The 26,464-nt window shown below is 42.0% G+C and overlaps 1 protein-coding gene and 1 long non-coding RNA gene across 4 annotated transcripts in view; one reads left to right on the forward strand and one right to left on the reverse strand.

The window, feature by feature from the left end:
• Positions 1–26,464, reverse strand: part of CRYBG1 (crystallin beta-gamma domain containing 1) — a 221,437-nt gene that overhangs the window by 75,631 nt on the left and 119,342 nt on the right. Inside the window, exon 1 of one of the 3 annotated variants that reach the window (XM_082475083.1) lies at positions 2,564–5,400. The exons of the other annotated variants lie outside the window; for them this stretch is intronic. Coding sequence (XP_082331209.1) covers positions 2,564–2,566 — 3 coding nt within the window. The 5' untranslated portion in view covers positions 2,567–5,400. Of the gene's footprint in view, positions 1–2,563; positions 5,401–26,464 lie in introns of those variants that run through there. 3 annotated transcript variants of the gene reach the window in all.
• Positions 7,850–23,407, forward strand: LOC309667236. The gene is made up of 2 exons (XR_014267648.1): positions 7,850–13,153; positions 17,133–23,407. It is a non-coding gene; the product is annotated as an uncharacterized lncRNA (long non-coding RNA).

Below are 26,464 nucleotides of genomic sequence, written 5' to 3' on the forward strand. Positions count from 1 at the left end.
GGGGAGGAGGGGCCCTGTGAGGACAGGAAATGGCTGGGAGGGGCAGCTCCAGGGGAGTCCAGAGAACAGCACTGAACCAACAAACTGGAGGGGGTGGGGGGAATTCACACGTTAGCTCGCTGGGGCCTATACAATTATGGGTTTTCATGCAGTGTCAAGTGAATATTTTTTTCCACTTTCTGGGTCTCTGACCCTTCCTCTCGCTTCCTTTTTACCCTCCCAAGGAACTTAGCCTTATTCCTCACTGGCTCCAGTAGACTCTGTCATGGGGGATTGGGAGTGTGTGTGTGTGTGTGTGTGTGTGTGTGGTGTGTGTGTGTGTGTGTGTGTTGGGAGTGGGAAGACTGTGACAAAGTTGTTGCTCATTCAATTTTGAAAAGAGAAGCATTTCATCACCTCTCACCACTCTGTTCCTGGCGTGTGTGTGTGTGTCTGTGTGTGTCTGTGTGTGTGTGTGTTGGGAGTGGGAAGACTGTGACAAAGTTGTTGCTCATTCAATTTTGAAAAGAGACGCATTTCATCACCTCTCACCACTCTGTTCCTGGCGCGCGGCAGGAGCCTTGGATGCCACTCTCTGCCTCAGCTTGCAGGTCTGGAGTGTGTTTTGCAAACACTGCTCCTGTACAGGCTTGAGGCGGACAAGCCTGTGCACCCAGGTTGAGCACTGCCCTAGTCCTAATTATGCCTGGAGACACGGGCAGCAGGTTCCTGCCCATTTCAACATCTGAACTAAAATGAGAATGTCGGCTCACTAGCCACCATGCTCTTAGCACCCACAGTGCCTTCCACGTACCTTTATCTCATATCACAGAGAAACTCAAGGGAAAAGCAACCTTCAAAATTACCAGCCTGGCCACTATACCTCCCCCCACTGTCCTCCCCACCCCACCCCACCCCAAGCTTACTTACCAAGGTGCACAGGCTACAGTTACATTAATCTGCTTAGTGCATTTTTAGATATTTACAATTAGGCCTTAATAAGATGGTTGACCAAAACATCAGAGATTTTACTTATTAAACTTAAAATGTTTTCTGAAGGTTTATAGTCATAAGGCTCTTAAACCTAGATGTTTATTATTTTTTGTTAATTTGGCAAATTCACTTTAAAAAAGGCATTTCTTGTAAAACACAAGGTATTAATTCTGTTAAGGTTTCTAGGGGAGGATTAGGAGTTCATATCCTAAGTGTAAAGACTATTTGTCCACGTAGTTATTAAGCCACTGTGTCTAAAATATCAAAGGATAGGGGAAAGTGATAAGAATTAACAGAGAAAATGATGGCAACAATGCCCAACACTTATTTGGCGCTTTATATTTATGCCTCTTTGAGCAAAGTAGTGAAGCAAACTTTAATAGACTCTTACATAAACTCCTTTTTCTGAAAAGTTTACAAGATTGCTTTTTTCTCATAACTTACTTTAAGCCATGGCACTTCTAGAATGATAGGGTTGTAAGAAGCCGAGTCGCTCCTATAAATTTCTGTGTCCTAATAAAATCTCATTTGGGGAAAGTACGTGCAACACATAATAACGTGTTATGGGGACAGGCCCGCGTGAGCAGCAACAGCCGACACCCAGTGGAGAACGTATTTGAAAGATAACCTACATTTTAAAAGAAAGTGTAGTAGAGATCTACCTTTCCCTACCATGATGAAAAATAAAAATCAATCCTTAGCACTCGACACAATGTTTCCCAACTAGTTTCTTCCAAGGGGCTAGATGTCAGTTTGCCTCTGATATTTGGAAAAGGGGTGGGGAAAAGGTTCTTTTCAACTCAGGGGAGAAAAAGGATTAACTAAGTTCTTTGCAGCACACTCAGCAACAGGTCTATAAAATTGACATCGTTAGAATGGCTGATGGAACTAACTCAAATATAGTCAGCAAGGGCAGCTTGTCAATGATTACCTGCAATAATTTAAAGAACCTCGAGAAGGGCAGACACAGAGATCACATACTAGTGTTTGCATTTCTATTTCAAAGTCTCCAAGGCTACGTAGCCCCCACTCTACTCCTCAGCCTCCTACTATATTCCTTCTACTCACAATTGCTCACGATTTTTAAGCCCAGAGAATTTACCAGCTCTAGACAATAAACACACTGTGAAGTTAACTGATGTCATTAATAATACTACATAAATTCAAAACAAAGTCCCAGTCAGTGGGCTTCCCCGTTGGCGCAGTGGTTAAGAATCCGCCTGCCAATGCAGGGGACACGGGTTTGAGCCCTGGTCCAGGAAGATCCCACATGCCGTGGAGCAACTAAGCCCGTGTGCCACAGCTACTGAGCCTGAGCTCTAGAGCCCGCGAGCCACAGCTACTGAGCCCATGTGCCACAACTACTGAAGCCCGCGCACCTAGAGCCGGTGCTCCGCAACAGGAGAAGCCACTGCAATGAGAAGCCCGCGCACCGCAACGAAGAGTAGCTCCTGCTCGCCGCAACTAGAGAAAGCCCGTGCGCAGCAACAAAGACCCTAAACAGCCAAAGATAAAAATTAATTAATTAATTAATTAAAAATAAAAAGTCTCGGTCAGTGAAGAGATAACAAAACTTCACTTAGTTTCTTACCATGATGTGGCTTCTTTTTTCCTTTCTATAGACACACCAAGAGAATATGAGAAGTACAGTGTAGCTCCACAGGCATTACCAAGATCAATCTTGCTACTTCTCAGAATAGCCTTGTCTATCCTCCTCCTTCCAGATGACTGTGTTTAACTCTCACCAGCTCACCTTCCTGGCAGTGCTTCTCTCTCCCAGAGCACGAGCTGAATGACAGATACTGACTGTTTATGCGAAGAGCACATTTAACAAAGGCGTGTTTGATTCAAAAGTTGCAAGGGTTAAAGAGGTGCGCCCTTTTTTGGGTGTGACACTGACCCAAAATTGCTGAAAAGACAACAGAGGAAGTAGTAGGCAGTTTGGGGAAAGTTGCCCTGAATACATTAAATTGGAAAACCTGATAGGAAGTAGAGTGAGAAGGATCTCTTAGCTTTGATTTTCTTTCTCCGGTGAACGAGGTCAGCTTTCTTTAATGCTGAGTTTTTGTTATGTCTCGTTTTAATTCCACCTTCTATTTACTTATGCTTTCTTAAAAAGATATAAATTATATCCCATAAGCCACATACCATGTAACATTACCAAAAATGAAAGCATGCAGCATAATAACAGAAAATGTAAAAATTATGTCCACCTCATTAAAACCCAAATAATTGATACCTATTTTCATCAATAAGTAGAATTCAATAATTGCAGATTACCATGACATTTGTTCCAAAAGTTTCTAGTTCATATGTCTGATCAGAAGTTTTCAGTATTTGGTAACAAGTTTATTCTTCAACGAAATAGTCACACTACTATTAGACCAATATTTCTTAAGTCTTTGTTATTAGGTGACATCAATCATAAAAAAGTGCTCTCCTAATTTTTTCATCATGAGCATCAGTATTAGAAACATTTATTGAGCATCTACTGGCTCATTTCAATGTGCAAGTTTGTACTGATGATGGAGCGTGTGTATGTGAGGTACTATTACTCTTTTGTATATTTTAAATTTTCTTTTAAATTATGGTAAAAAGCACACAACAAAATTTACATCTTAACCATTTTCAAGTGTACAGGTTAGTAGTGCTCACTATATTCACACTGTTGTGCACAGATCTCTAGAACTTTTTCATCTTGAACAACTGAAGCTTCATACCTATTGAACAACAACTCCCCATTGTGCCAACCCTGCAGCCCCTGGAAACCACTATTCTCCTTTCTGTCTCTATGAGCTGGACTATTTAGGTACCGCATAAAGTGGAAACGTACAGTACTTGTCTTTTTGTGACTATCTTATTTCATTTGGCATAATGTCCTCACGATTTGTCTATGTTATAGCGTAAGACAGGATTTCCTCCTCTTTTAAGGTTGAATAATATTCCGTTGTATGTATGGATCACATTTTCTTTATCCATTCATCTGTTAATGGACATTTGGGTTACTTCCACCTCTTGGCTTTTGTGAATAATGCTGCAATGAACATGGGTGTGCAAGTATCTCTTCAAGATCCTGCATTCAATTCTTTAGGATATATACCCAGAAGTGGATCATATGGTAATTTATTTTTAATTTTTTTAGTAACCATCATACTGTTTTCCCTAGCAGCTGTACCATTTTACTTTCCCACCAACAGGGCACAAGTGTTCCAATTTCTCCACATCTTCACCAACACTTGTTATTTTTTGGTTTTTTGGTAGTGGTCTTCCTAATGATGAAGTGGTGATTATTTGTTTTTTGTTTTGTTTTGTTTTTGAGTGAGAGTGTTATTCTAAAGAAAAGCTATAAGAAGTAGATGGCTATACTTATTTAAAATATATATTATAAATTTCTCTAGGCTTGGCAAACTCAGCTGTAATTTCCTCTGTAATCATCTATGTAAAAAGATAAATTTTGAATAGATTGAAAGTTAAACTCTCCAAAAAGTAAAAAAAAAAAAAAAAAAAAAAAAAAAAATTATCTTAAATAACTACTTAAAAAATATTAAAAGGTTTATTTATTAAAAGACTCAATGGTCATTTGCCAACCGTAACTCTATTTATAGAGTGTCACACTCATGATTACATGAGGGCTCTTACAGTTCACTTATTCATTCAACAAGCAGTTACTGGTTGCCAACCCTGTCAGTTTCTGCAGATTCAGGAATTAAAAGACAGTCTTTGCCATCAAGGAACTCACAGTTTGGGGTAAAAGGGAAGGAAATAGGGCAGATGTGTGCAAAGACAGAGCAAAGCAATGTTATTGTTTAGAGGTGTGTATAGGATGCAGTGGGCATCTAATGATAGCTACCATTAATGGATGGCCTGTGTAGAAAAAGTAGTGCTTTCTAGAAGGGGTGGCATTTGAATTGATACTTAAAATGCATGTATCCTAGTTATGGTACTGTGGTTGGTAACAGATAAAACCCTTATAATCTAATATTAATTCTGCAGTTTAATATAAATCATTTATATTAAAAATATTTACCTGGTGATATGGAGATATATATATATATATAATATGAAAATAAGAATTCTTCTACTGACTCAACCTGGACAGAAAAGCCATGAAACAATTACTATCTTCTATAAGTACCTACCATGTACTCACTCGGTGAGAGGTAGAGAACATAAGGCTTATTTTGACTTCTAGAAGCTTATAGAGTTGTCTATAAAACCACCACCAGTGTGCAGACAGGCATATAATTAAGTGCTAAAATGTGTAGAGGAGACATTTGTAATGCTTCAAGAATTCAAAGAGGAAGAGAGGAGTGAGAATGTGCCAGAAGATTGCAGGAAGGACCTAGGACTGCCTGGAAGGATAGATTTAATGAGGCAAGGGTGGAGGAACAGCATTCCAGGTGAGGGGAACAGCCAGAATAAAGGCAATGAAGTGACAACAGGCATAGGGGTTTGCTTGAGTGACGGTGCATAATGAAGGTCAGTGGGATAAGTAAGTAGGAGGCTGAATAAGTGAGAATAATTTAGTTTGGTGAGGGCCTTGAAAGGCCAGTCAAGAAGCCTAGGTGTGATGTCATGAGAAATATGAGCTCTTTGCAGGTTTCTGAGCAGGGAAGTGACATGATTCAAAGCAGTATTGGAGGAAGACAAGCATGGCAGGCTGCGGTGGGCCCAACTGGACGGGGACCTGGAGTCAGCAGTTGAGACATGAAGGGCTGAGTAGCCTGAAGTGACCACCGACTGTGGAAACAGAGGGAAGAAAAGAAAGGACTGCAGGAAAGCAGACACTGAGAGAGAGATGACTCCAAAGAAGTCCGTGACGCCTCGGAGAACCCTGGGAGCTCCATCGGAGCTCAGCAGTCTGGCGTGAGTCATGCTGAACTCAGAGCACAGTAAATATTTCCACATGGAAATGTCCACAAACCATCTGGAACAGAACTGGAACCCATTTCCATTTTCAAAGCTACATATCTACACTGTACCTGAAGCCTCAATCAGTCACATACCAGATCACAATTTGGTAGGAAAGATATGTGACAGTTTGTAACTGGCGTCACTGGCTCTATGAAGGGCCAGACGTGCTCTTACTCCCTGTAGAAGAGATGAAAGACACCTGTGTCTGTCCTCAGCTGCCATCAGCGCTTTACCGATCTGGGTCAGGACTCAGTCTCTCCAAATGTGCCTCATCCACACATGGCCCCTGCTGAGCCACCTTTGTAGTGAGAAGTGCATTAATAAACGTAAGTAATAACCACTCTGACATGACATCATTTTGTTTAAATAAAGTGTTTGAAAAAAGGTCATGCTTTGTGATTATCATAATGAATGAAGTAAAAACAGCAAGCGTGTAGTTTTGTTTTGAAACCAATGAAAATCCTCTTGTGAGAGGAGACTTCATTAAATTAACATCACACAGAGATGAGAGGAAGAGCTGCCAGTTTCATTTACTTTCCAGCCTCACTGGAGGTGCTGTACTGTTTCATTACTGTACATTTTTTTTAAGTGCAACTTGAAAAATAGTCAGACGCTCAGAGCCAGCAACAGGACTCCTCACAGGGCGTGGGGAAAGGCCTGAGAATCTGGCAGGCCTCCCTCCTGCCCCCTCAGCCAAGTTCCCCAGTTCCCCAGGGGTCATTCCAGCTTCAGGGCCTTTCCTCACCCACTCATTCTCTCTCTACCTGTGGGAGTCTGTATTCTGGAGCAGGAAGGCAGGAATAGGAATACGAAAAATTCCTGCCCCTGACTCTATGGCTGGGTCTCTGAAGAGCACAGAGCAGGGGCTAAATGCAAAAGAGAGAAAAACTGCCAATGCCTGACTTTCCTCCCACATTCATTGGCCCTGCCCTTCTGTATCACACTGGAAAATATTCACATCAACATATTTCAGCTACTAGTCACAGAATAGGCATATGAATAAATGCAGAGCATGTGTTCACAAGGCCCAATGAATCTTCCTAGTGCAAAAATTCAATATGTAAACTTTAAAATTTTGCAAAAGTAATTCATCTTTAGGGGCTTCCCTGGTGGTGCAGTGGTTAAGAATCCGCCTGCCAATGCAGGGGACACGGGTTCCAGCCCTGGTCCGGGAAGATCCCACATGCCGCGGAGCAACTGAGCCCGTGCGCCACAGCTACTGAGCCTGCGCTGTAGAGGCCGTGAGCCACAACTACTGAGCCTGCGTGCCACAACTACTGAAGCCCGTGCACCTAGAGCCTGTGCTCCACAACGAGAGAAGCCACCGCAATGAGAAGCTGGCGCACCGCAACGAAGAGCAGCCCCCTCTTGCCACAGCTAGAGAAAGCCCGGGCACAGCAACAAAGACCCAACACAGCCAAAAATAATAAATAAATAATAAAATAAATAAATTTATTTCAAAAAAAAAAGAAATTCATCTTTAAATTGTCACCCTCTGTTTTTTTTTAATCTACTCAATCTATTGCTTTAGGTTCTGACTAATTCCTCTTTCATAATCCTCCTGGTGAGATGTCCCCCTCATTAACTGAATTGTAGAGTTTTCTTTCTGTGCTTATTCTTTTAGGAACCATCAGACCAGTCACAAATCTGATTTAAAGATGGTTATGCCATCGCTGTGATTCCCCAAAGCTCACACTCTTCTAGGGGAAAGTGCCTCCATTCACACCAGCATGAACTAGGGATTCTCCTAGCTGTATTAAGAAACCGGCAGCATTACACCACCCCATCTCTGTGGACATATTTGTTTTTGGTTTTTGTTTTTAACGTCTTTATTGGAGTATAATTGCTTTACAATGGTGTGTTAGTTTCTGCTTTATAACAGAGTGAATCAGTTATACGTATACATATGTCCCCATATCTCTTCCCTCTTGCGTCTCCCTCCCTCCCACCCTCCCTACCACCCCTCTAGGTGGTCACAAAGCACCGAGCTGATCTCCCTGTGCTATGCGGTTGCTTTCCACTAGCTATCTATTTTACGTTTGGTAGTGTATGTATGTCCATGCCACTCTCTCACTTTGTCCCAGCTTACCCTTCCCCCTCCCCATATCCTCAAGTCCATTCTCTAGTAGGTCTGTGTCTTTATTCCCGTCTTGCCCCTAGGTTCTTCATGACCATTTTTTTTTTTTTTTTAGATTCCATATATATGTGTTAGCATACGGTATTTGTTTTTCTCTTTCTGACTTACTTCACTCTGTATGACAGACTCTAGGTCCATCCACCTCACTACAAATAACTCAATTTTGTTTCTTTTTTGTGGATATATTTGAATAAAAAGCTGGGTGGGATTCTGAGAGGGAAACAACACTGTAATGTGAGCTCATTAGACTAAGGACTCCCCTCTGGTTGAATTTTCATGCCCTGCTAGAGAAATTAGTCTCTCCATTCCAGACAAAATCTTCCCATAGTTCTTTACCTGTTCCTCAATCCATGCACTTTTTAGACATTTAGTCTGTTTCCTCACTATTAATTAACAAACTCAACTCTGTCACTTACACAGGATAATTTTGTGTTCTTGTGTACAGACTGAATAAAATGAACTGAAACCAACTCTAAACAACATAAACTACAACCAAACTAAAATGATTCAAAATAATTACTGTTTTCCTTTTCAATCTCTCAAAATAGTAATTAATTTGAAATTTTTCCTATTATTTTGAAGTAATTTGGGATCTGTGACACAATCAAATAAAAAACACTCTATTAAGACTGTTGCTCAAAAAGTATTTGTGGTAGGAAGAATTCTAAGATGATTCCCCAAATTCCCACCCTCGGTACACGCACCCTGTGTAATCCCCTCCCTTTGAGTGTGGGCAGGTCCTATCAATATGATGGATGTCACTTCTGTGATTAGGTACATTATGAGGCAAAGGTGAAGGGATTTTGCAGATGTAATTAAGTTCCCTAATGAGCTGACTTTGAGTTACTCAAAAGGGAGATTATCCTAGGTAGACCTGACCCAGTCAGGTAAGCCCTTTAAAAGAGAGCCCAGAGGTCAGAAACTTGAAGCATCAAAGGCTCTCCCCTGATGACTTTTGAAAAGCAAGCTGCTATGAGTTCTACAGCAAGGAAGTGGAATCTTGCCAACAACCACAGGAGCTTGGAAAAGGACTCCTAGCCTCAGATGAAACTGCAGCCCCAGCTGACACCATGATTGCAGGTTGTGAGACCCTGAGTGGAGAATCCAGTTAAGCCTTGTTCAGACTCCTGACCCATGGAATCTGAGACAATTAAATCCATGTTGTTTTCAGCTGCTAAATTTATGATAATGTTATGCAGCAATAGAAAACTAATTCAATATCAATAAATATTTACTGGCCACTTTTCGCTGGGCTACATTTTGCAATAGATTTTTTTAAAGTGTAAGGATTAATCCATGTATTTGAGAAACTTTAATCTACTGGGGTCCATAATATAGGCAACTCTGTGGGGACAAAATACATCAGCATGTATCTGATAAGTTGTAGGAATTCTTAAACTAGGAATGTGAAGGAGGAGAGCAATCAGGGAAGGCTTTGTGAAAGCGGTGGCACAAGCTGGAGTTTGAATTGGTGTGTTAGGTAGAAATGGGGTAGATCAGCATCCCAGGACAAAGGAAGAGCATGAGCAAAGCAGAGATGGAAAAGTGCAATGTCTATTTAGGGAGAAGCCAATGAAACACTCTGGCTGAGACATAGAGTTCCCGTAGGGGTTGCTTGGGACTTTACTGGTGATCAACAGGCAGCCTTTGAAGGCAAGAGAGGCACATTTTGTGTGTTAACAAGGGTAGCAAATGTTTGGCTCTTCATCTAAGCGAAAAGGTTGACTGCTTTCTTGGTTCAGAAGATAAGGGAGATCCTTTGCTCTCTCCCGGCTTTTCAGATGTTGATACTGTTATCTCCCCTGCTTCCGGATTCTCACTATGCAGTAAACGCTAAGGGGCTTTTTTCCTCTATGATATCAAATATCTTGTTTACTAACAGAAAGGAGATTTCCGATCTCTGCAACAAAACACTTACTGGATCCATTTCATCAGGAGGTGGAGGACGGGCACGCAGCAGCAAGCTCAGTCTACATGCTCTCCTCCATTTAATAGACTCATATCTAACAATAATCAAATTATGTGGAAAAGAAGATAATCATTCCAAAATCTGTGCATTTAAGTGGATAGATATCTCAAATAAGATGGCCCTTGGTTTAGAGAAATGTTTAAAAGATTTATATATTGGGGGCTTCCCTGGTGGTGCAGTGGTTGAGAATCTGCCTGCTAAAGCAGGGGACACGGGTTCGAGCCCTGGTCTGGGAAGATCTCACATGCCGCGGAGCAACTGGGCCCGTGAGCCACAACTACTGAGCCTGCGCGTCTGGAGCCTGTGCTCCGCAACAAGAGAGGCCGCAATAGTGAGAGGCCCGCGCACCGCGATGAAGAGTGGCCCCCGCTTGCCACAACTAGAGAAAGCCCTCGCACAGAAACGAAGACCCAACACAGCCAAAAATAAATTAATTAATTAATTTAAAAAAAAAGATTTATATATTGAAAAATAGGACAGATAAGAGTAGGAAGCATAGATCTTCATGGGGAAAAAAAAAAAAAAAAGGAATTTGGGGGATTGAAGACTGGCCTCTAAAAACAGAATAAAGGTTGAGACTTGGAAAAAAGGTCAGTGAGTCATTCCCAGTGTGGAGAATGGCTGAGGAAATTTTATCAACAGTAGTGATCAATATATGATTTTCAATTGCTGGCCATACTGTGCCACACCCTCAGTAAGAGTTTTCTGTATGCGACTGTGAGGGTAGTGGTGCTTCTGGGGAATCAAGAAGGGGACTGAGGTACACGAACAGGCTGACGTGTGGCCAAAGGAAACATGGGAGGAGAGGTGAGAGAGGGAGTGGACACTCTGAGAAGGGTCAGAGCCAGAGGTGGGGGAGGGCAGGGAGGCCTCTGGCTTTGCCTAGCATGTGGAAGGGGGCTTCCCTCTTTTTATTTGAGCAGTGAAGGACAGGTGTCCTCCTATGGCTGGAAGTCTTGGGGGACACCAAATAGCAGATATTTGTATTATATTTTTATAAATTTCAACCATAAGCGTTAACTATGTCCCAAACACGTTGCTAAGTGCTTTATATACATAATCTCATTGACTCTGAAGAGGTACTTGTTACCGTCCCCATTTTCAAATGAGGAAGCAAGTTCAGAGAAGGTAAGTAACTTGCCCAAGGGCAGAGAACGAATCAACAGTGTCCAGATTCAAACCCAGTGCTGCTGGGCTCCGAATCCCATGTTCTTACCCTCCGCTCTCTACACCAGCTTTCACCACACTGCTCTACCAGGAACCACTCTGTTTCTCTGGTTCCCCCTTGTCTTCCCTCACAACCCTCTTGCTTGTCTCCCTCTTTATCAATTTCATTTTTAATACCCCCTCCACCTCAAATGTAATTTCTGCTGTCTCTTGGGAGCATTCAGCCATCTTCTGGGGGCGTCTCTCTTGGTACGTTCCCGCACCGTAGATACCGTGTCACATTCATTGGATAGATAGACACTCAGCCTCCTGGGATGGGTTAGGGAATGTGGCTGAGGCCACATGGGAAGAGGCAAGGCTAGATGGTGATAAAGGTAATTCGTATATTGGGGCCCATAAAATGGAGACCGCCCCAGTAGCCTAGCCCACGTCACAAATCTAAGTCATCCTGCTCTTACAGGAAACACCTGTCAAGGAAACCTGACACATACCAATCACAATTCTCCAACTCAGCTTTAGCTCACCTTACCCTAGAAACTAGCACCTGCTAGCCTTATATGGAAATCACCACCTCCTAGCCAATCACATCCTGTTTCCTTGTTGCCACTTCTAACGCTGCATGAATCTCGCTCTTGCCCAAAATCCCTCAGGAAGAGAGCTCCACCGCTTGTGAGGCACTGTACTTCCCCAGTCCAGTCCTTTCCCTTGAATAAAGGACATCAAACTTGTTACTAAATTGTATTATTTTTGTCATTTGACAGTGCTATCTAGGGACCCTTTTTCCCTGGTCACGCTGAATGGTGATCCTTTTAAAACCACAAGTCAGATCATGTCTGACACTCCCCTGCTTAAAATCCTCCAATGGCTTCCATGATGTTCAGAAAGAAATTCAAAGCTCTGACAATGGCCATCAAGCCCCTGCGTGATCCGGCCCCTGCCTACCCCATTCGCTCCCCTCCAGCCCCTGTGCTCTTGTTACCACTCCTTAACCGAGCCAAGGGCCTTTGTGTGTGCTGTTCTTTCTTCTGGAATGCCCTTCTCCCAGGGAGCCGCATGGGCATTCTTCACTTAACTCAAGTCCCTTCAGGGAGGCCTTCTGTGACTGCTGCTGCTATCTAAAATAGCACTCCCTGCCATCATTTCTGCTCCCACTGCCTGTGCTGTTTCCCCCAGCACCTACCACTAGCTAATGATACAATGTATCTACTTGATTGTCTTCTGTCAGAATGCAGGCTCCTGGAGAGCAGGGACTTTCCCTATTTCACTCACCCCAAACCCCCAGTTGCCTAAAAGAGCTGGCTCATAAGAGGCATCTCACATACATAACAGGTACTTGAAAGACATCTGCTAAATGAATAAAGGCACTCACAGATAATGAAAGGCTTGATTCAGGTCTGGTCTGCACATACATGCCTGACTGGGAGAGAAGGTGTATCAGCCAGGGGTAAGTAAGTACAGGAAGAGTGGGAGAATTTGATGAGAGTCTGACAACAGGGCAAAGGTGTGGGCAGGGCGCGAAGAAGCTTATGTCCTGCTCCAAGGCTGCTAACCGCTGTGAAGGGCAGGGAGGGAGCAGATACCAGGACAGGCAGAGCAGAGGGCTGTGCTGAGTAGGACACTGAGAGCAGCCTGCAGCCACCCCGGAGGGAGGGGATCAGGGTGGGTAGATGCCTCATCTCCCCTCCCTCCCTCTGATCTCCTGGTGTGACTCCCTTTGACTGAGCTCATCAGGAAGCCAGAGGCCAAAGCCAGACCTGGAGAAGGGTGGAGAGGAACCCAGAGGGCCCAATGGAGGGTCTCCAGCTGAGAAGGCAAAGGAATCTCTGGGGCAAGAGTAAGCCTCGCCTCTCCCTCTTGCTGTTTCTGAAGGAGATGCAGCTGAGATTAGGGAAAGGAAGAGCTGGAGGCCTCACATCATAAAGACTAGCATGGAGTACTGCAGACAAATGTGTCATGGTCTAATTCTACTGGCTGATAAGAAGAATCACCAGCTGGTAAGGGTTTGTAATTATTCTCTTCCTAAATTTACTTTGTCAGAGTGACAGAATTCTTCTAAGCTGAACTTTCATCTCCATTGTAGCAGCCAAGTTTCCTTTAATACTCAGATCCTCTTGATAAATGCTAGGCTGCATTGAGCAATCCTAGCTTGGTCACAGGGTCAACCAGGCCCTCCTGTGGCCCACACCATCTTTGCCGGCCATACTGGACCTAATCAGAATCACTGGACCTCAGACCTTATGAGCTTTATACTTCCCTTAAATCCTGGCAATCATTTCTGCAATTACGTCTTCCCCGACATCATGCCACTGAGAAAATAAACTATAATTCTAGCAAAAAAACTGGATGATGACCCCTATCTCACCCCATATATAAAAAATAACTCAAAACTGATCAAAGACCTAAATGTAAGCTAAAACTACAAAACTCTTAAGAGAAAACATAGGTGTAAATCTTTGTGACTTTAAATTTGGCAATGGTTTCTTATAATATGTAAAGCACCAAAAATATACACAGATAAATTGGACTTCATCGAAAATAAAAACTTTTGTGCTTTTAAGAATACTAGCAAGAAAGTGAAAAGATAGACCACAGAATGGGAGGAAATATCTGCAAGTCACATATCTTGTAAATCAAACATCAAACCACATATGGGGGTTTAGTATCTAGAACTCTTACAATTCAACAACAAAAATACAAATAATCTAATTTTAAAATGAGCGAAGGACTTGAATAGACATTTCTCCAGAGAAGATATACAAATGGACAGTAAGCACATGAAAAGATGCTCAACATCATTAGTCATTAGGCAAACACAAATCAAAAGCATAATAAGATACCACTTCACACCCACTAGGATAGATACAATCAAAACAATGACAAATTTTGGCGAGGATATGGATAAATTAGAACTCTTATATATTGTAAAAGTGCAGCCAATTTGGAAAACAGTTTGGTAGTACCAGTTTTGGTACATAAAAGTACCATATGACCCAGCAACTTCACTGCTGGGCATATACTAAGAGAATTGAAAACATATGTTCACAAAAAAAACTTGAACATGAATGTTCACAGTAATATTATTCATAATAGCGAAAAAGTGGAAACAACCCAAAAGTTCATTGACTGATGAATGAATAAACAAAATCTGGCATATCCATGCAAGAGAATATTACGTTGCAATACATACTACATACTGAAGAACCTTGAGACCATGATGCTAAGTGAAAAAAGCCAGACACAAAAGACCACATATTGTATAATTCCACTTTTATCATATATCCAGAGTGGGCAAATCCATAGAGACAGAAAATGGATTAACGGTTGCCAAGGATGGGGCGGGGGGGGGGGGGCAGGGGGAGGAGAGGGAGTGGGGAGGGACTATGGATGGGTTTCTCTTTGGAGTGCTGAAGATGTTCTGGGATTAGGTAGTGGTGATGGCTGTACAACCTTGGAAATAAAAACCACTGAACCACTGTATACTTTAAAAGGACAAATTTTATGGTATGTGGATCATTTCTCAATTTTAAAAAATGGATGATAAACAATAATGAAGTGAGACTATTTCCAGTGTCCTTATTGCCCCAGTGCAAGGAAACTAATGAAAGTAAAATAAAATCTCAAGTTGCAAGAAAAAAGTTATGGGGCCCTGGAACAATGCTAAGGCCAAATCTATGAAAGTGCTATGGAAGGCCTTCTCACTGTGTTCTAGTGGCAGCTGCAGAAAGGGAAATGGAAAGAAGGGAGGATGGGAATTAAGGTCCAGGAGTGCCTCCTATGAGCCAGGGACTTCGGCAGAGCCTGAGGTCCCTAACAAGGGGCAGGAGCACAGCAGTCAGCCCAGGGCTCACATACATGAAGGGCCTCAGATACAAACTTGTATTTGTAAATGACATAAAAGACTCAAGTACATGGAGACAATAACAGGAATTCTGGTCCCTTATAAAACAACATCTCACGAAATATAAACTAACATTTTTTAGCATATCCTTATCTTGCAAATACATAATTATATTTGTGTATGCTAAGAATATTAATTTTTAAAAAGTAAAAATTTAGAACAAATCAGTATTTTCATAACCCTATTTTTGACATTTTGACATTTGACTTTTGGTTGTTGTAGGAGTTTCTAAAATGGGAGTGAGCTCAGCCTCTCTTAATTTCTGAGGAGCCCTGATCATATTTAAGCCCCACAGCCACCCCAAGAGGTAAATATTATGGTCCCATTTCATAAGTGAGAAAACTGAGGTTCAGTAAGACTAAATTAATTGACCTGTCTTGCAAAGTCATATGACTGGGGTTTGAATCCAGGTCTGTTTGATACCAGAACTCATGGTGCCACTTTCACACGTTAAAGAAGATGAAGGGTGAAAATGTAGGTTTTTCTCCACTTAAATGCACCAGCGCACCCCCTCTGCCAAGGTCCCCGGGACCACATGGTGCCCTTGTGTACAGTCTTGCTCACAGCCAGGCTGCTGGAGGAACTACTCACATCCTGCTAGAACCCTTCCGCAAAGCTCTGCTGCTCATGAAAATGTTTCAGGACTACTTGGAAGAAGGACACACAACTGAGAAACTTAACTCCAGGCCTGCATTTGACCAGAAATAGAGAAATATCTTTGCAGCACCTTCCCTACTTCCTTAAAGAGAGGACCACACATTAAATAGAGCAGAAATGCCATCTCCGGTTGCTTGCTAAGCGAGAGCAGGGCTTAATATCGCCATGCTGGAGCATATTCGGAGCACCTGATGTAAAGAGACTCTTCTTCAGCTAGCATGGTGGGAGGAGAGTAGAGAAGGAGTGGGAAGGGCCCAATCCCACCGGACGCATGCCACATGAATGCAAAAGGCCAAATGCATTATCCTCATTTTCCGGAGGAAGAAACTAGAGGTAAGAGTAGCTTTTCCAAAGTCACATGGCAAGTAGAGCTGGATGGAATTCATCCCAGGTCTGCCTGACTCCGGAGAGGATGCCCCTCCCTCTACAAGAGCATGTGAGGCAGCATAATGCAGTGGTCACGAGCACACATGTAGCTTTGTTACACAGGTTCAAATCCCAGCTCTGACACTTACTACTGAGTGACCTTGGGCAAGTCGAGAGACCTCTATTCCTCAGGGTTCTCATCTGGAGAAATAGGAGTAATAATTGTATCTACCTCATAGAGTTGTTGTAAGGATTAAATGGAGCTTCTGGGTTGTGAACATGTGGAGGTGCTGGGAGAGTGGTGTGCTTGGAGAGGGCGTGGAAGCTCTGTGGTCCCTTCTCCATACCTTGCCCTGTTCATCTCTTCCATCTGGCTGTTCCTGAGTTGTACCCTTTTATAATAAACTGGTAATCTAATTGATCTTAAATTGGAAAAAAAAAAAAAAAACCTAAAAATGAATGAATTGTCATTGGAATCAGAGTATGAGAAAATAAAGGACTCCACTTTTGATGACTGAAAGAACATTCAAGGACCCAGCACTCAGGAAGATCCTGACCTCTTTCAAGGACAAAATCCAAAAATCCTTACGACTAAGAAAACTTGACTGTGCTGATTTTTTTTTTTTTAATAAATAAGTTATCATCAACTGGGATTCCCACTACATACTCTTATCCAGTGGAAAGAGAATTCCAGACCTGCAGAAGCCTCAATGAGAGTAGTTTGACGGCAGATAACCTTGACAAAAAGTTAAGTACAGGTTTTTATCCTTTCCGACACTTCCATTTGCAAATGAAAATAACAACATTGGCCACATGTATTTTATACCTCTCAATAAATAAGTGAATACTGTTATAAAAACAAAAACACTAAACAATGCCAGGATTAGAACAGTGCCTGGCATACAATAAATGCTGTGCTATGTAAGAATCTGCTATTATTGTTTTATACAATTTCTCCATATCAACACAGTACAATGAGCAGGGGTTGTAAAAATACTTATCCTCTATATACATATGCAACAGGCTGTTGAAATGGAATGCTTTTTGCTCAGTTTCAGGTAAACCTCAAATCTGAGAACAAACCCGTAGTGCCAGGTACCTGCACATTCCAAAGTGAGGTGCATCGACCGCCTATACCAGGACTTGCAGAGGTGATGTCTCAGAGCCAGTATAAGAAATTTTGAAGTCAAAGAAGCTGTGAAAGAGATTGCATTTGGAGAAGGCTGCTGCAGGGTGGAATTTTTCTTCCCTCTCTCACTTCCCCCATGGAAGAGAGAACACAGGTGCTTCCCCTCCCTCAAGCCTAGTGAGAGACATTCAGGGGGACAAATGGAGAGCTTCATGTGTGTCTCTTGGAGGTTGGGAGACACAGAAGACAAGTGTCTGCCTCACATTTGCGAGATCTAAAGTCAAGGGGCTGAGATTATTGGAGAGAAAGAAGGAGGCACTGGTATTTGCACTGATGGTGAGGGAAGTTTTCCACGGAACAGATGTGGACCCTGCAGGAGAGAGCCAGCCTGGAGCAGTCTTAACGGAGGCTCTGCCCGAGAAGGGGGAGGTTGTGGATCGGGACTCTAGCAGGGTCAGTGTGGGGTGGACTCAACACCTGAGGGCTAAGGGGCAAGTTCTGGCCATCCTGGGAATTACAATGAGCTATATGTCCAACAAGAGCCCTAGAGAAAACCACAAAAGCCCCTGGAGAGAAAGAAGCAGCTATAAATATCCACTTAAGCCAGACAACACCTTCAACATAAGACAGTGCCCCTTTTCCACCCAAATCCCCACTCCGTCTGGGCCTAACCCACAGAGAATGAGTGTGAGCTGGGACTGAATAGTAAAGGGGTAAAATCGGGGAGCGGGAGGAACAGAGGAGAAGCTGGCTACTCCACCCCCTCCCTGCAGGGGGCCCCACCCAAAACCCACCCTAGCTGGGCAAAGGGAGAATGACCATTTGGATGACATTTAGAATTTTAACTACTACATTGGGCCAGACATTTAAATCGCTGAAATTAAAGATTTATACTTTCTAAGAGGGAGTGATAAATCCAGGGCGTGGAAAGGAAATAGTCCATAGAACTTTTTTGTAAAGACAGTGCTGACACGGAATAATCTTGATTGTTTCTGCTTTCACATACTGAGCCCCACCCAATCAAAGTAATGCCACTCAGATGAGTAGCCCTCCTCACAATTCTGAAAGCAGGGCTGAGTTGCGGGTCCAGGTGGAAGGGGTGACCTGGACATGAGAAATGCACAAATGATAAAATACGCACCTTCTAGATTATAAGGGAGGGTGGAATATGAGATTCAAATAGAACAAGGTGAAATCTGTATAACATGTTGTAGCTACTGCTATAAGGAGAGTGAACATGCAATCACAGAATACATGTAAAACACCAGGAAGGATACAGATGTTTCACTGGTGGAAATGATTTTCGATTAAAGTATATGCTCTTGGTGTCAAAGCCCATGAGAAACTGGGTTCATTCATTCATTTATTCATTCACACATTCATTGAGCATCAACTATTACCCCAGCAAGGTTTCTCTTGTCCTGTGTTTATGTCTAATCAGAGGTGCACACTGATTAGAAAAGGCCTGGGAAAGGCATGGTCTCCTCAGCCTCAAAGGGTTCAAAAGTAAAGCTGGGGTCAGTATTCAAAGTATGCCTGCAAAATACACTTGACATGGGCATCCTTTCCATTGATTTGTGCTCTGTCAAATGTCGACCTGTCCTTAGCAGACGTGTGAGAGGCACAGCCCAATCCTTCAGGCGTTGTCCCACGTGGCAATTACTTTCAGCACAAGATTTTGCAATTCAGCCTGTGCATCAATCAGTTTCTAGATTGTAGCTGTCATCAGCCTCAGCCCAAACCACAGTTTAACTGGCTTTGTCTGGTTACAAACATAATTGGAATTAAAGGTTTAGAAGGAGAGATAAGATAGAGCTAATCTTCTTAACATAAATAAACACACACACACACTCATTTCCTTTTTCATTTTCCTGCACCCCTGTTACAGAGCAGCTCTTCCACAGCGTGCAGATCTAGCCTTGGAGGGCGGCGTATGAAGGGTTCTCCTGGCATCTTCTAAACCTAGGGGGCAGTCGTGGAAACCATCGCCGTCCCTCCTCACTTTGTCTCACACTGTGGACGGCCACATCCCAGCTCAGGAGGCACAGTTCTGGCACTTGAGCTGCTGTCAGGCTCCCCGCCAGGGAGCACAGTGTGCCCTCCTCCTTTGTGGAGGGACAGGAACTCCTACAGAGGCTCCCCTGCCCTAAGGGAAGGAACTGGTGCCTTGGCACACCTCCCCCAAATGGCCCAGTGCCCTGCTCTGGCTCCACCAAACGGAGAATAAAAAGACCTTTTCATGGCTTGAGATCCTTCAGACAGGAAGAAAGCCTTCACACCCTCTTCTGATGAGCCCCATAAACATGGTTCCCTCTCAGCTAAGGAACAGAGAGAGACTTCAGGAAAACCTCGGCAGAAAGTTGCTCTCCAGTAGGGCAAAGGTCTGAAGGAAGGGTGGGGCTACAAGAAGGCCCATTGTCCACCTCCCTCTCTCTTTATTTCTTTTCTGGCTATTTGGTCAGAGCTCGGATCACCAGGGATGATTGAAAGTGAGATGTTTTGCTAGGAGTTTTCTAAAACCCAAATAAATGAAGCTTAATTTGAGGTAACCTGAGGTAATCCATTAGCTATGAGTCGAAAACCAACCTCAGTTTGTTATCTAAGATGAAGTAGCCTGGATGGGGCTGGTCTTAGAAACCCTGACTCACTGCTTCAGCTGAACTTGAAGTTTTAGTTCCTCGACCTATAGCAGAATTTTCCCCCAGAAAACACCTTTTAAAGAATATTCACTATCCACTGGAAGCACAATGCTAACATAAGATCCACTTCCTTCGTTCTGCCTCTAAACCTCTTCTTCCTGAATGTTCACTGCAGAACATTCCTTCTTGAAAGTAAGCATACAGAAAACAACACATTCATCTTTAGCAAACCGCAAACAGGATGAAACAATGATGAGAACAGTCATTTTTTGTGGCTTTGGAGTTACAATCCGACCAATACAAAAAATCATTGCAAAAGTGGCTGAACTGATCTTGAAGGAGATAGGTTGGTCCACATAATTACGTCTCCAGCTCTCCATGCCAGGGTGCCTTCCTAGATAAATAGCTTTATTCTTGTCTTGTCTAATAATAATAACATCTTACCAAATCCTTGTGGTGGGTGGTGTTCCAGTGCTTTACTCGTAATAAACTCACTTAATCCCCAAAGCAACCCAATGAGGCAGATGAGTAAACAGAAGCGCAGAAAGGTTTAGTAACTATCCCAAGGGGCAGAACTCAGATTTGAACCTGAGTTGATGTGACTCCAGAACGTATGCTTGTAACCAATTTACCACACTGTCTACAGGGAACTGGCCACACTTCCTGTCCCTCGTGGGCAGTCCCTAAAAATTTCACAGAAGGAATATCATCCATTAAGCTACATCTGCACACAAACCCATTTTTAACGGTGATTCATGGGGAAGGGGAAATACCATTTCACATACTGAATGACCTAATGACCTTGCTATACATCCAGCATTAAATAAACAAAAACAAAACAAACAAACAAAAACTCTACCTCAAGTTTCCCTCAAATTAACTGTAGATAAATCCATACTTGCATTATTCTCAGCCGCCAGGAAACCTAACCAGAGAGTCTGACTCAAAGTATATTAGAAATCCATTTTATGAAATGCTCTTTTGGTGTTAGATCTAACTCCATAATTATAGAATGTTAGAGCTGAAAAGGGCCTTGGAGTTTTTAGAATTTAATCTCCTTAAGGGAGGCTGTCTCAGAAGGATAAAGGAGTTGCCCCAGGTCTTAAGAGCCATTCAGTGGAAGGACCATCACCAGAACAACCTCACAGACCCCTAGGTTCCAATGTCTTTTTCCTCTTTACCATATTGCTTGCCTCACCCGATGTGACATTTTTATATATAGGAGTGACATGTTCTCATTACCTGGGGCTAAAGACACTTTCCTATGCTCTGTACAGACAAGGTTAACATAATTATATTCCACCAGTTGAATTTTGTAAATATACTTGAACTGCTTCAAATATGAGTTAGGTGGTGCTTACCTTTCTTCATTTAGAGAAGCAGGTAAAACAGGTAAATACGAAACACTAGGACATGGAATATGAGTGTGCTAAGTGGAAAATGTATATTACTTTTATTTTCTATTATTCCATTATATTTCATCACCAGTCATTTGTTCCTGGTGGAAATTGTTGCTGATATTTCTGAAAACCATCAGGAAATGTTTTACATTCTGTGAAAGAGAAAATGTCTCTTTTTCAAAATGTCTGATCCCTGGCCTGTTCTCTGGTCCAGGAGCTCAGGACCTCCTGCCAGATGGTCTGCCTACCTCTCATCTCTCTCTGCCAGTGCGTCTGAACACAGCCATTTGTTCGTTCCTTCCAAGTCACAGACTTCATACTATCATCTGTATCTCAAAAACCTTCAGCAACTATCCACTGTCTACAGGGTAAAGCCCAAACTTTCAGAACCCTAAACAGACAGTACTATATCTTTCAAGTCCATCTGCCTTTGTGTATGATACAAACCATCCTCTCCTGCCAAATTAGTAAGTCTCCAGTTCCCCCAAACACATGTAGTGCTTACCTGTCTCATGGTACCTTAGCCCATGTGGCTTTTCCCTCCCAGGATATCACCTCATCTGTCTGTGCCAATCCCATTCTTTTTTTTTTTTTTTAAACATCTTTATTGGAGTATAATTGCTTTACAATGGTATGTTAGTTTCTGCTTTATAACAAAGTGAATCAGCTCTACATATACATATATCCCCATATCCCCTCCCTCTTGCGTCTCCCTCCCACCCTCCCTATCCCACCCCTCTAGGTGGTCACAAAGCACCGAGCTGATCTCCCTGTGCTATGCAGCTGCTTCCCCCTAGCTATCTATTTTACATTTGGTAGTATATATATGTCCATGCCACTCTCTCACTTCATCTCAGCTTACCCTTCCCCCTCCCCGTGTCCTCAAGCCCATTCTCTATGTCTGCATCTTTATCATCTTTATTCCTGTCCTGCCCCTAGGTTCTTCAGAACCATTTTTAATTTTTTTTTAGATTCCATATATATGTGTTAGCATATGGTATTTGTTTTTCTCTTTCTGACTTACTTCACTCCGTATGACAGACTCTAGGTCCATCCACCTCACTACAAATAACTCAATTTCGTTTCTTTTTATGGCTGAGTAATATTTCATTGTATATATGTGCCACATCTTCTTTATCCATTCATCTGTCGATGGACACTTAGGTTGCTTCCATGTCCTGGCTATTGTAAATAGATGTGCCAATCCCATTCTGATTCACACTGCAAGGCCCAGCCTGGAGGTCTCCCTGACAACCCAAACTTCCTGAAATCCTTTTCTGAAAGCATTTATTACTAGTAACACTGATTTCATATTTGCAGTCTTACTTTAATTCTTCCATGTGCATTCCTCTTGCCTTCCCATCCAGTTTATCCTTTAGAGCAGGATACCTTTTTTAAGACTAAAAATATTTCCTCTGCATTAAACACATAAAGAACTAAGTATCAATAGTTGGTTATTTAATTGCTTTTCCATTTTCTTCCTCCTCCTTCAATATTCTCCTTGAAGAGCTGGCATTGAAAACATTTGGGATGATTTTATACACTTACTCTAAAAACTGAAAAGCTTATAGGATATATCTTTAAGTAAGAGCCTTTTACCTATAATTCATGATTAAATTCAAAGATTACCTGTTAGAGTACTTATTAATAGGTTAAGAGAATTTAGAAAATAGGAACAGATGAGCTTAATCTGTTTTTGTTTTTTTTTAAATCTACCCAAATTTGCCCCAACATTGGTGGCTAAAGGGGAATAAGAATATAAATTGAGGCTCACTTACTATATGTTTAAATATTTCAAAGTTATAAATGAAGCTAACAAACTATTAAAGTATGTTCTAATTTCTTGCCTTTAAAAATACACCTTCAAAATGACCTCAAGGGCTTCCTTGGTGATGCAGTGGTTGAGAATCTGCCTGCCGATGCAAGGACACGGGTTCGAGCCCTGGTCTGGGAAGATCCCACATGCCGCGGAGCAACTAGGCCCGTGAGCCACAACTACTGAGCCTGCGCGTCTGGAGCCTGTGCTCCGCAACAAGAGAGGCCGCGATAGTGAGAGGCCCGCGCACCGCGATGAAGAGTGGCCCCCACTTGCCACAACTAGAGAAAGCCCTCACACAGAAATGAAGACCCAACACAGCCATAAGTAAATAAATAAATAATTTTTAAAAAAAAATGACCTCAAGCCCAGCTTTGCCTCCTTCTCTTCCCTCCCCTGTCTCCATTCTGCACTACAAGTGGCCTCCCACGTTCGCAAGTGGATATTACAGCTTGCTTCTCCATCCCTGCCACCTCTCAGGCCTGGGGCTACACACCGTGGTAGCAGGGCCTGCCCTCAGGGAGGAAGGCAAAGAAGAGTTCTTTTTAACGTGGGGCCATTCTTGCCCAGGTCTAGGGGAGATATTGAATCTGTTCTTTTTTACTTCTTAACCTAAATTCATTCAGAATTTATAGCTGCATTCAAAATACCAAATAAATGTAAAAGCTTTATGACTTTAAAAAATCAGTTAAATTAAGTTTCATCTTCTTAAATGTAAAAGCACTTTAAAAAGAGAAACATATAGTACAATTATAAATATTTGCAAGTTACTACACACTATAACTATTGCTAGTAACATATCAGTGTGTGAACAGCAAGACGGTTAATATTAAAAACGCATTGGCAAAGGTGTCACGGTCACAACTGACAATATCTGAACATATAACTTAAAAAAGGACCACAGCTATGTAACTTAATGAACAGCAAGACACAGCTTCTTTTGCATTGTTATTTTTTTCAATCCTTCTACAGATCAGCTTCTGAGTCATGGAGTAGTTTGGCAAATGTAATCATAGTCGCCATCTTTTCTAAGCAAGCAGTGCTCTTCTTATAAAGATATAATCATAAGTCAACTCCCCATGAATTAGATCCCTCACTGAATACGTAAATACATGTTTGTCTCAGTTTATGCAAGACAAGTCTATCTTTCATGGTTAGTTCAGAAGATGACAACAGACCAAAACATGTTTTGAAATTACATGTCCAGAAAATTATCTTATGTACCACAGAAGAAAAAGAAAAAAGTCAAGAAAGAGGACTCAATCTTATTCTGATAATTTTTAGTTAGTATTCATAGTAAATAAAGAATCCAAAAAAGGGATGGCAAAACAGAGATTGTTTAGGTCAGCAGTTATGATTACTGGAGCACAGAATATTATTGACATTCTCTTCACTGTATGTATCTCTCTCTCTCTCTTCTCTTTTTCCTGTTGTCCCCTCTTCTTTCTTTATTCACTTCTGCTGCATCCATTACCTGGTTCTCTCTTCTCTTTTGTTTGTGCCTTAAATCTTCCAGTGATAGTCACCCTTGCTGGAAATGTAATCCTCTTCCTGCTATTTCCCTCTTCTGGAATTGACTTTCTTAATATTATGAATATACACTTCTTTTTTAAAAATTATTTATTTATTTATTTATTTACGGCTGTGTTGGGTCTTCGTTTCTGTGCTAGGGCTTTCTCTAGCTGCGGCAAATGGGGGCCACTCTTCATCGCGGTGCGTGGGCCTCTCACTATCGCGGCCTCTCTTGTTGTGGAGCACAGGCTCCAGACACGCAGGCTCAGTAGTTGTGGCTCACGGGCCTAGTTGCTCCGCGGCATGTGGGATCTTTCCAGACAAGGGCTCGAACCCGTGGGCCCTGCATTGGCAGGCAGATTCTCAACCACTGTGCCACCAGGGAAGCCCTGAATATACACTTTTGAAGATTAAAACTTTACCAGTGTCATATAAGCCTAATAAACTGATGTTTTTCATTTTTTATATTCCCTTAATATAATTTTTGCAGAGATGCAATCACAGCACAGACAATTATGACACTAGCTGACTAGTTAGTTGTCATGTCTCCTTAGACGCCTCTTGGTCATGAGTGACTCCCATTGGTTTTGATGACCTTGACAGTTTTGAGGAGTACGGGTCTGGCCTTTTGCAGAATGAGCCTCTATTGGAATTTGTCTGGTGTTTTTCTCATGATTAGACTGGGGTTATGGGTTTTGGTGAAGAAGAGTACAGAGGTCAATGTGATTTTCACCGTATTATATCAAGGGTTCATACTATCAACATGATTTGTGGCTACTGATGTTGACTTTGGTAATGTTTGCCAAGTTTCTCCACTGTGAAGTTACTCTTTTATCCCCCTTCTATAGCGTACTCTTTGGAAGGAAGTCACTATGTGGAGCTCACACTTACAGAGTGGGGCTATTATGCTCCCCCTCCTTAAAGGTGCAGTATTTACATAAATTATTTGAAATTCTGCACTGGAGCTTTGTCTCTTCTCTTCTATTTATTTATTTATTTACTCACTTATTTCTACCAGTACGGACTCAACAATACTTATTTTATACTTTGAGTTATAATACAGTGCTGCTTTCTTTATTTTATTGCTCAAATTGTTCCAGTTTTGACTATTGGGAACTATTTCAGTTAGCTTCTAGGACCTTTTGACATATCTCTATTATTGCATATTTGTGTGTGTGTGTGTGTGTGTGTGTGTGTGTGTGTGTGTGTGGCAAATTTTTACTTTCTGGCACTATAAGACATTCCAGGCTCATCTTGTATATTTTGTGCTCCAGTCCTAAAATCAGCCATTTTTTCAAGAAGCCCTGGTTTATTTTACTGGAGAATGGTATCAGAAACCAAGATCTGGGTTCTAGGTGTGCTTGTTGCTACTGTGGTGTCATTGCTTCTAGACCCGCTCAGCTGACAGAGCAAGGAAATATGTGTGTGTATACTAACTAGTGTATATACAAATATATCTAAATGTTTCCATACGTAACCACCTGTATCTATATTAAGCTAAATATGAGTTCATACTAATGTTGAAAGCAGTTTTTAATCCAGCTGTAAGGTGGGAAAGTAGGGGAGGTGTAGAGAAAACAAGACTGCCCAGAAGTTGGCAATTGTTGAATGGTGTGGTGGTCCATTATGCTATTCTCTCTACTTTTAGGTAGAGATAATAATACATACACAAAAAAATTTTTATACATAATAAAAAAAATTTTTTTAAATAACAGTTAGAGAAGGTAGTCTTGGCCTCACTCCAAGCTCATTTACTCTTCCTTCATACAAGATTCTAAAGAGCATTGTTAGCTAATTTCCAAACATGTAACTAATCGAAACACTTTAAACATTTTAAAAGAATTTTTTAAAGTACAGTGACAAAAGTAAGAAATGACAGGTAATAAGA

The sequence above is a fragment of the Balaenoptera physalus genome (genome assembly GCF_965194825.1).
Source record: "Balaenoptera physalus genome assembly, chromosome: 9".
Taxonomy (NCBI): Eukaryota; Metazoa; Chordata; class Mammalia; order Artiodactyla; family Balaenopteridae; genus Balaenoptera; species Balaenoptera physalus.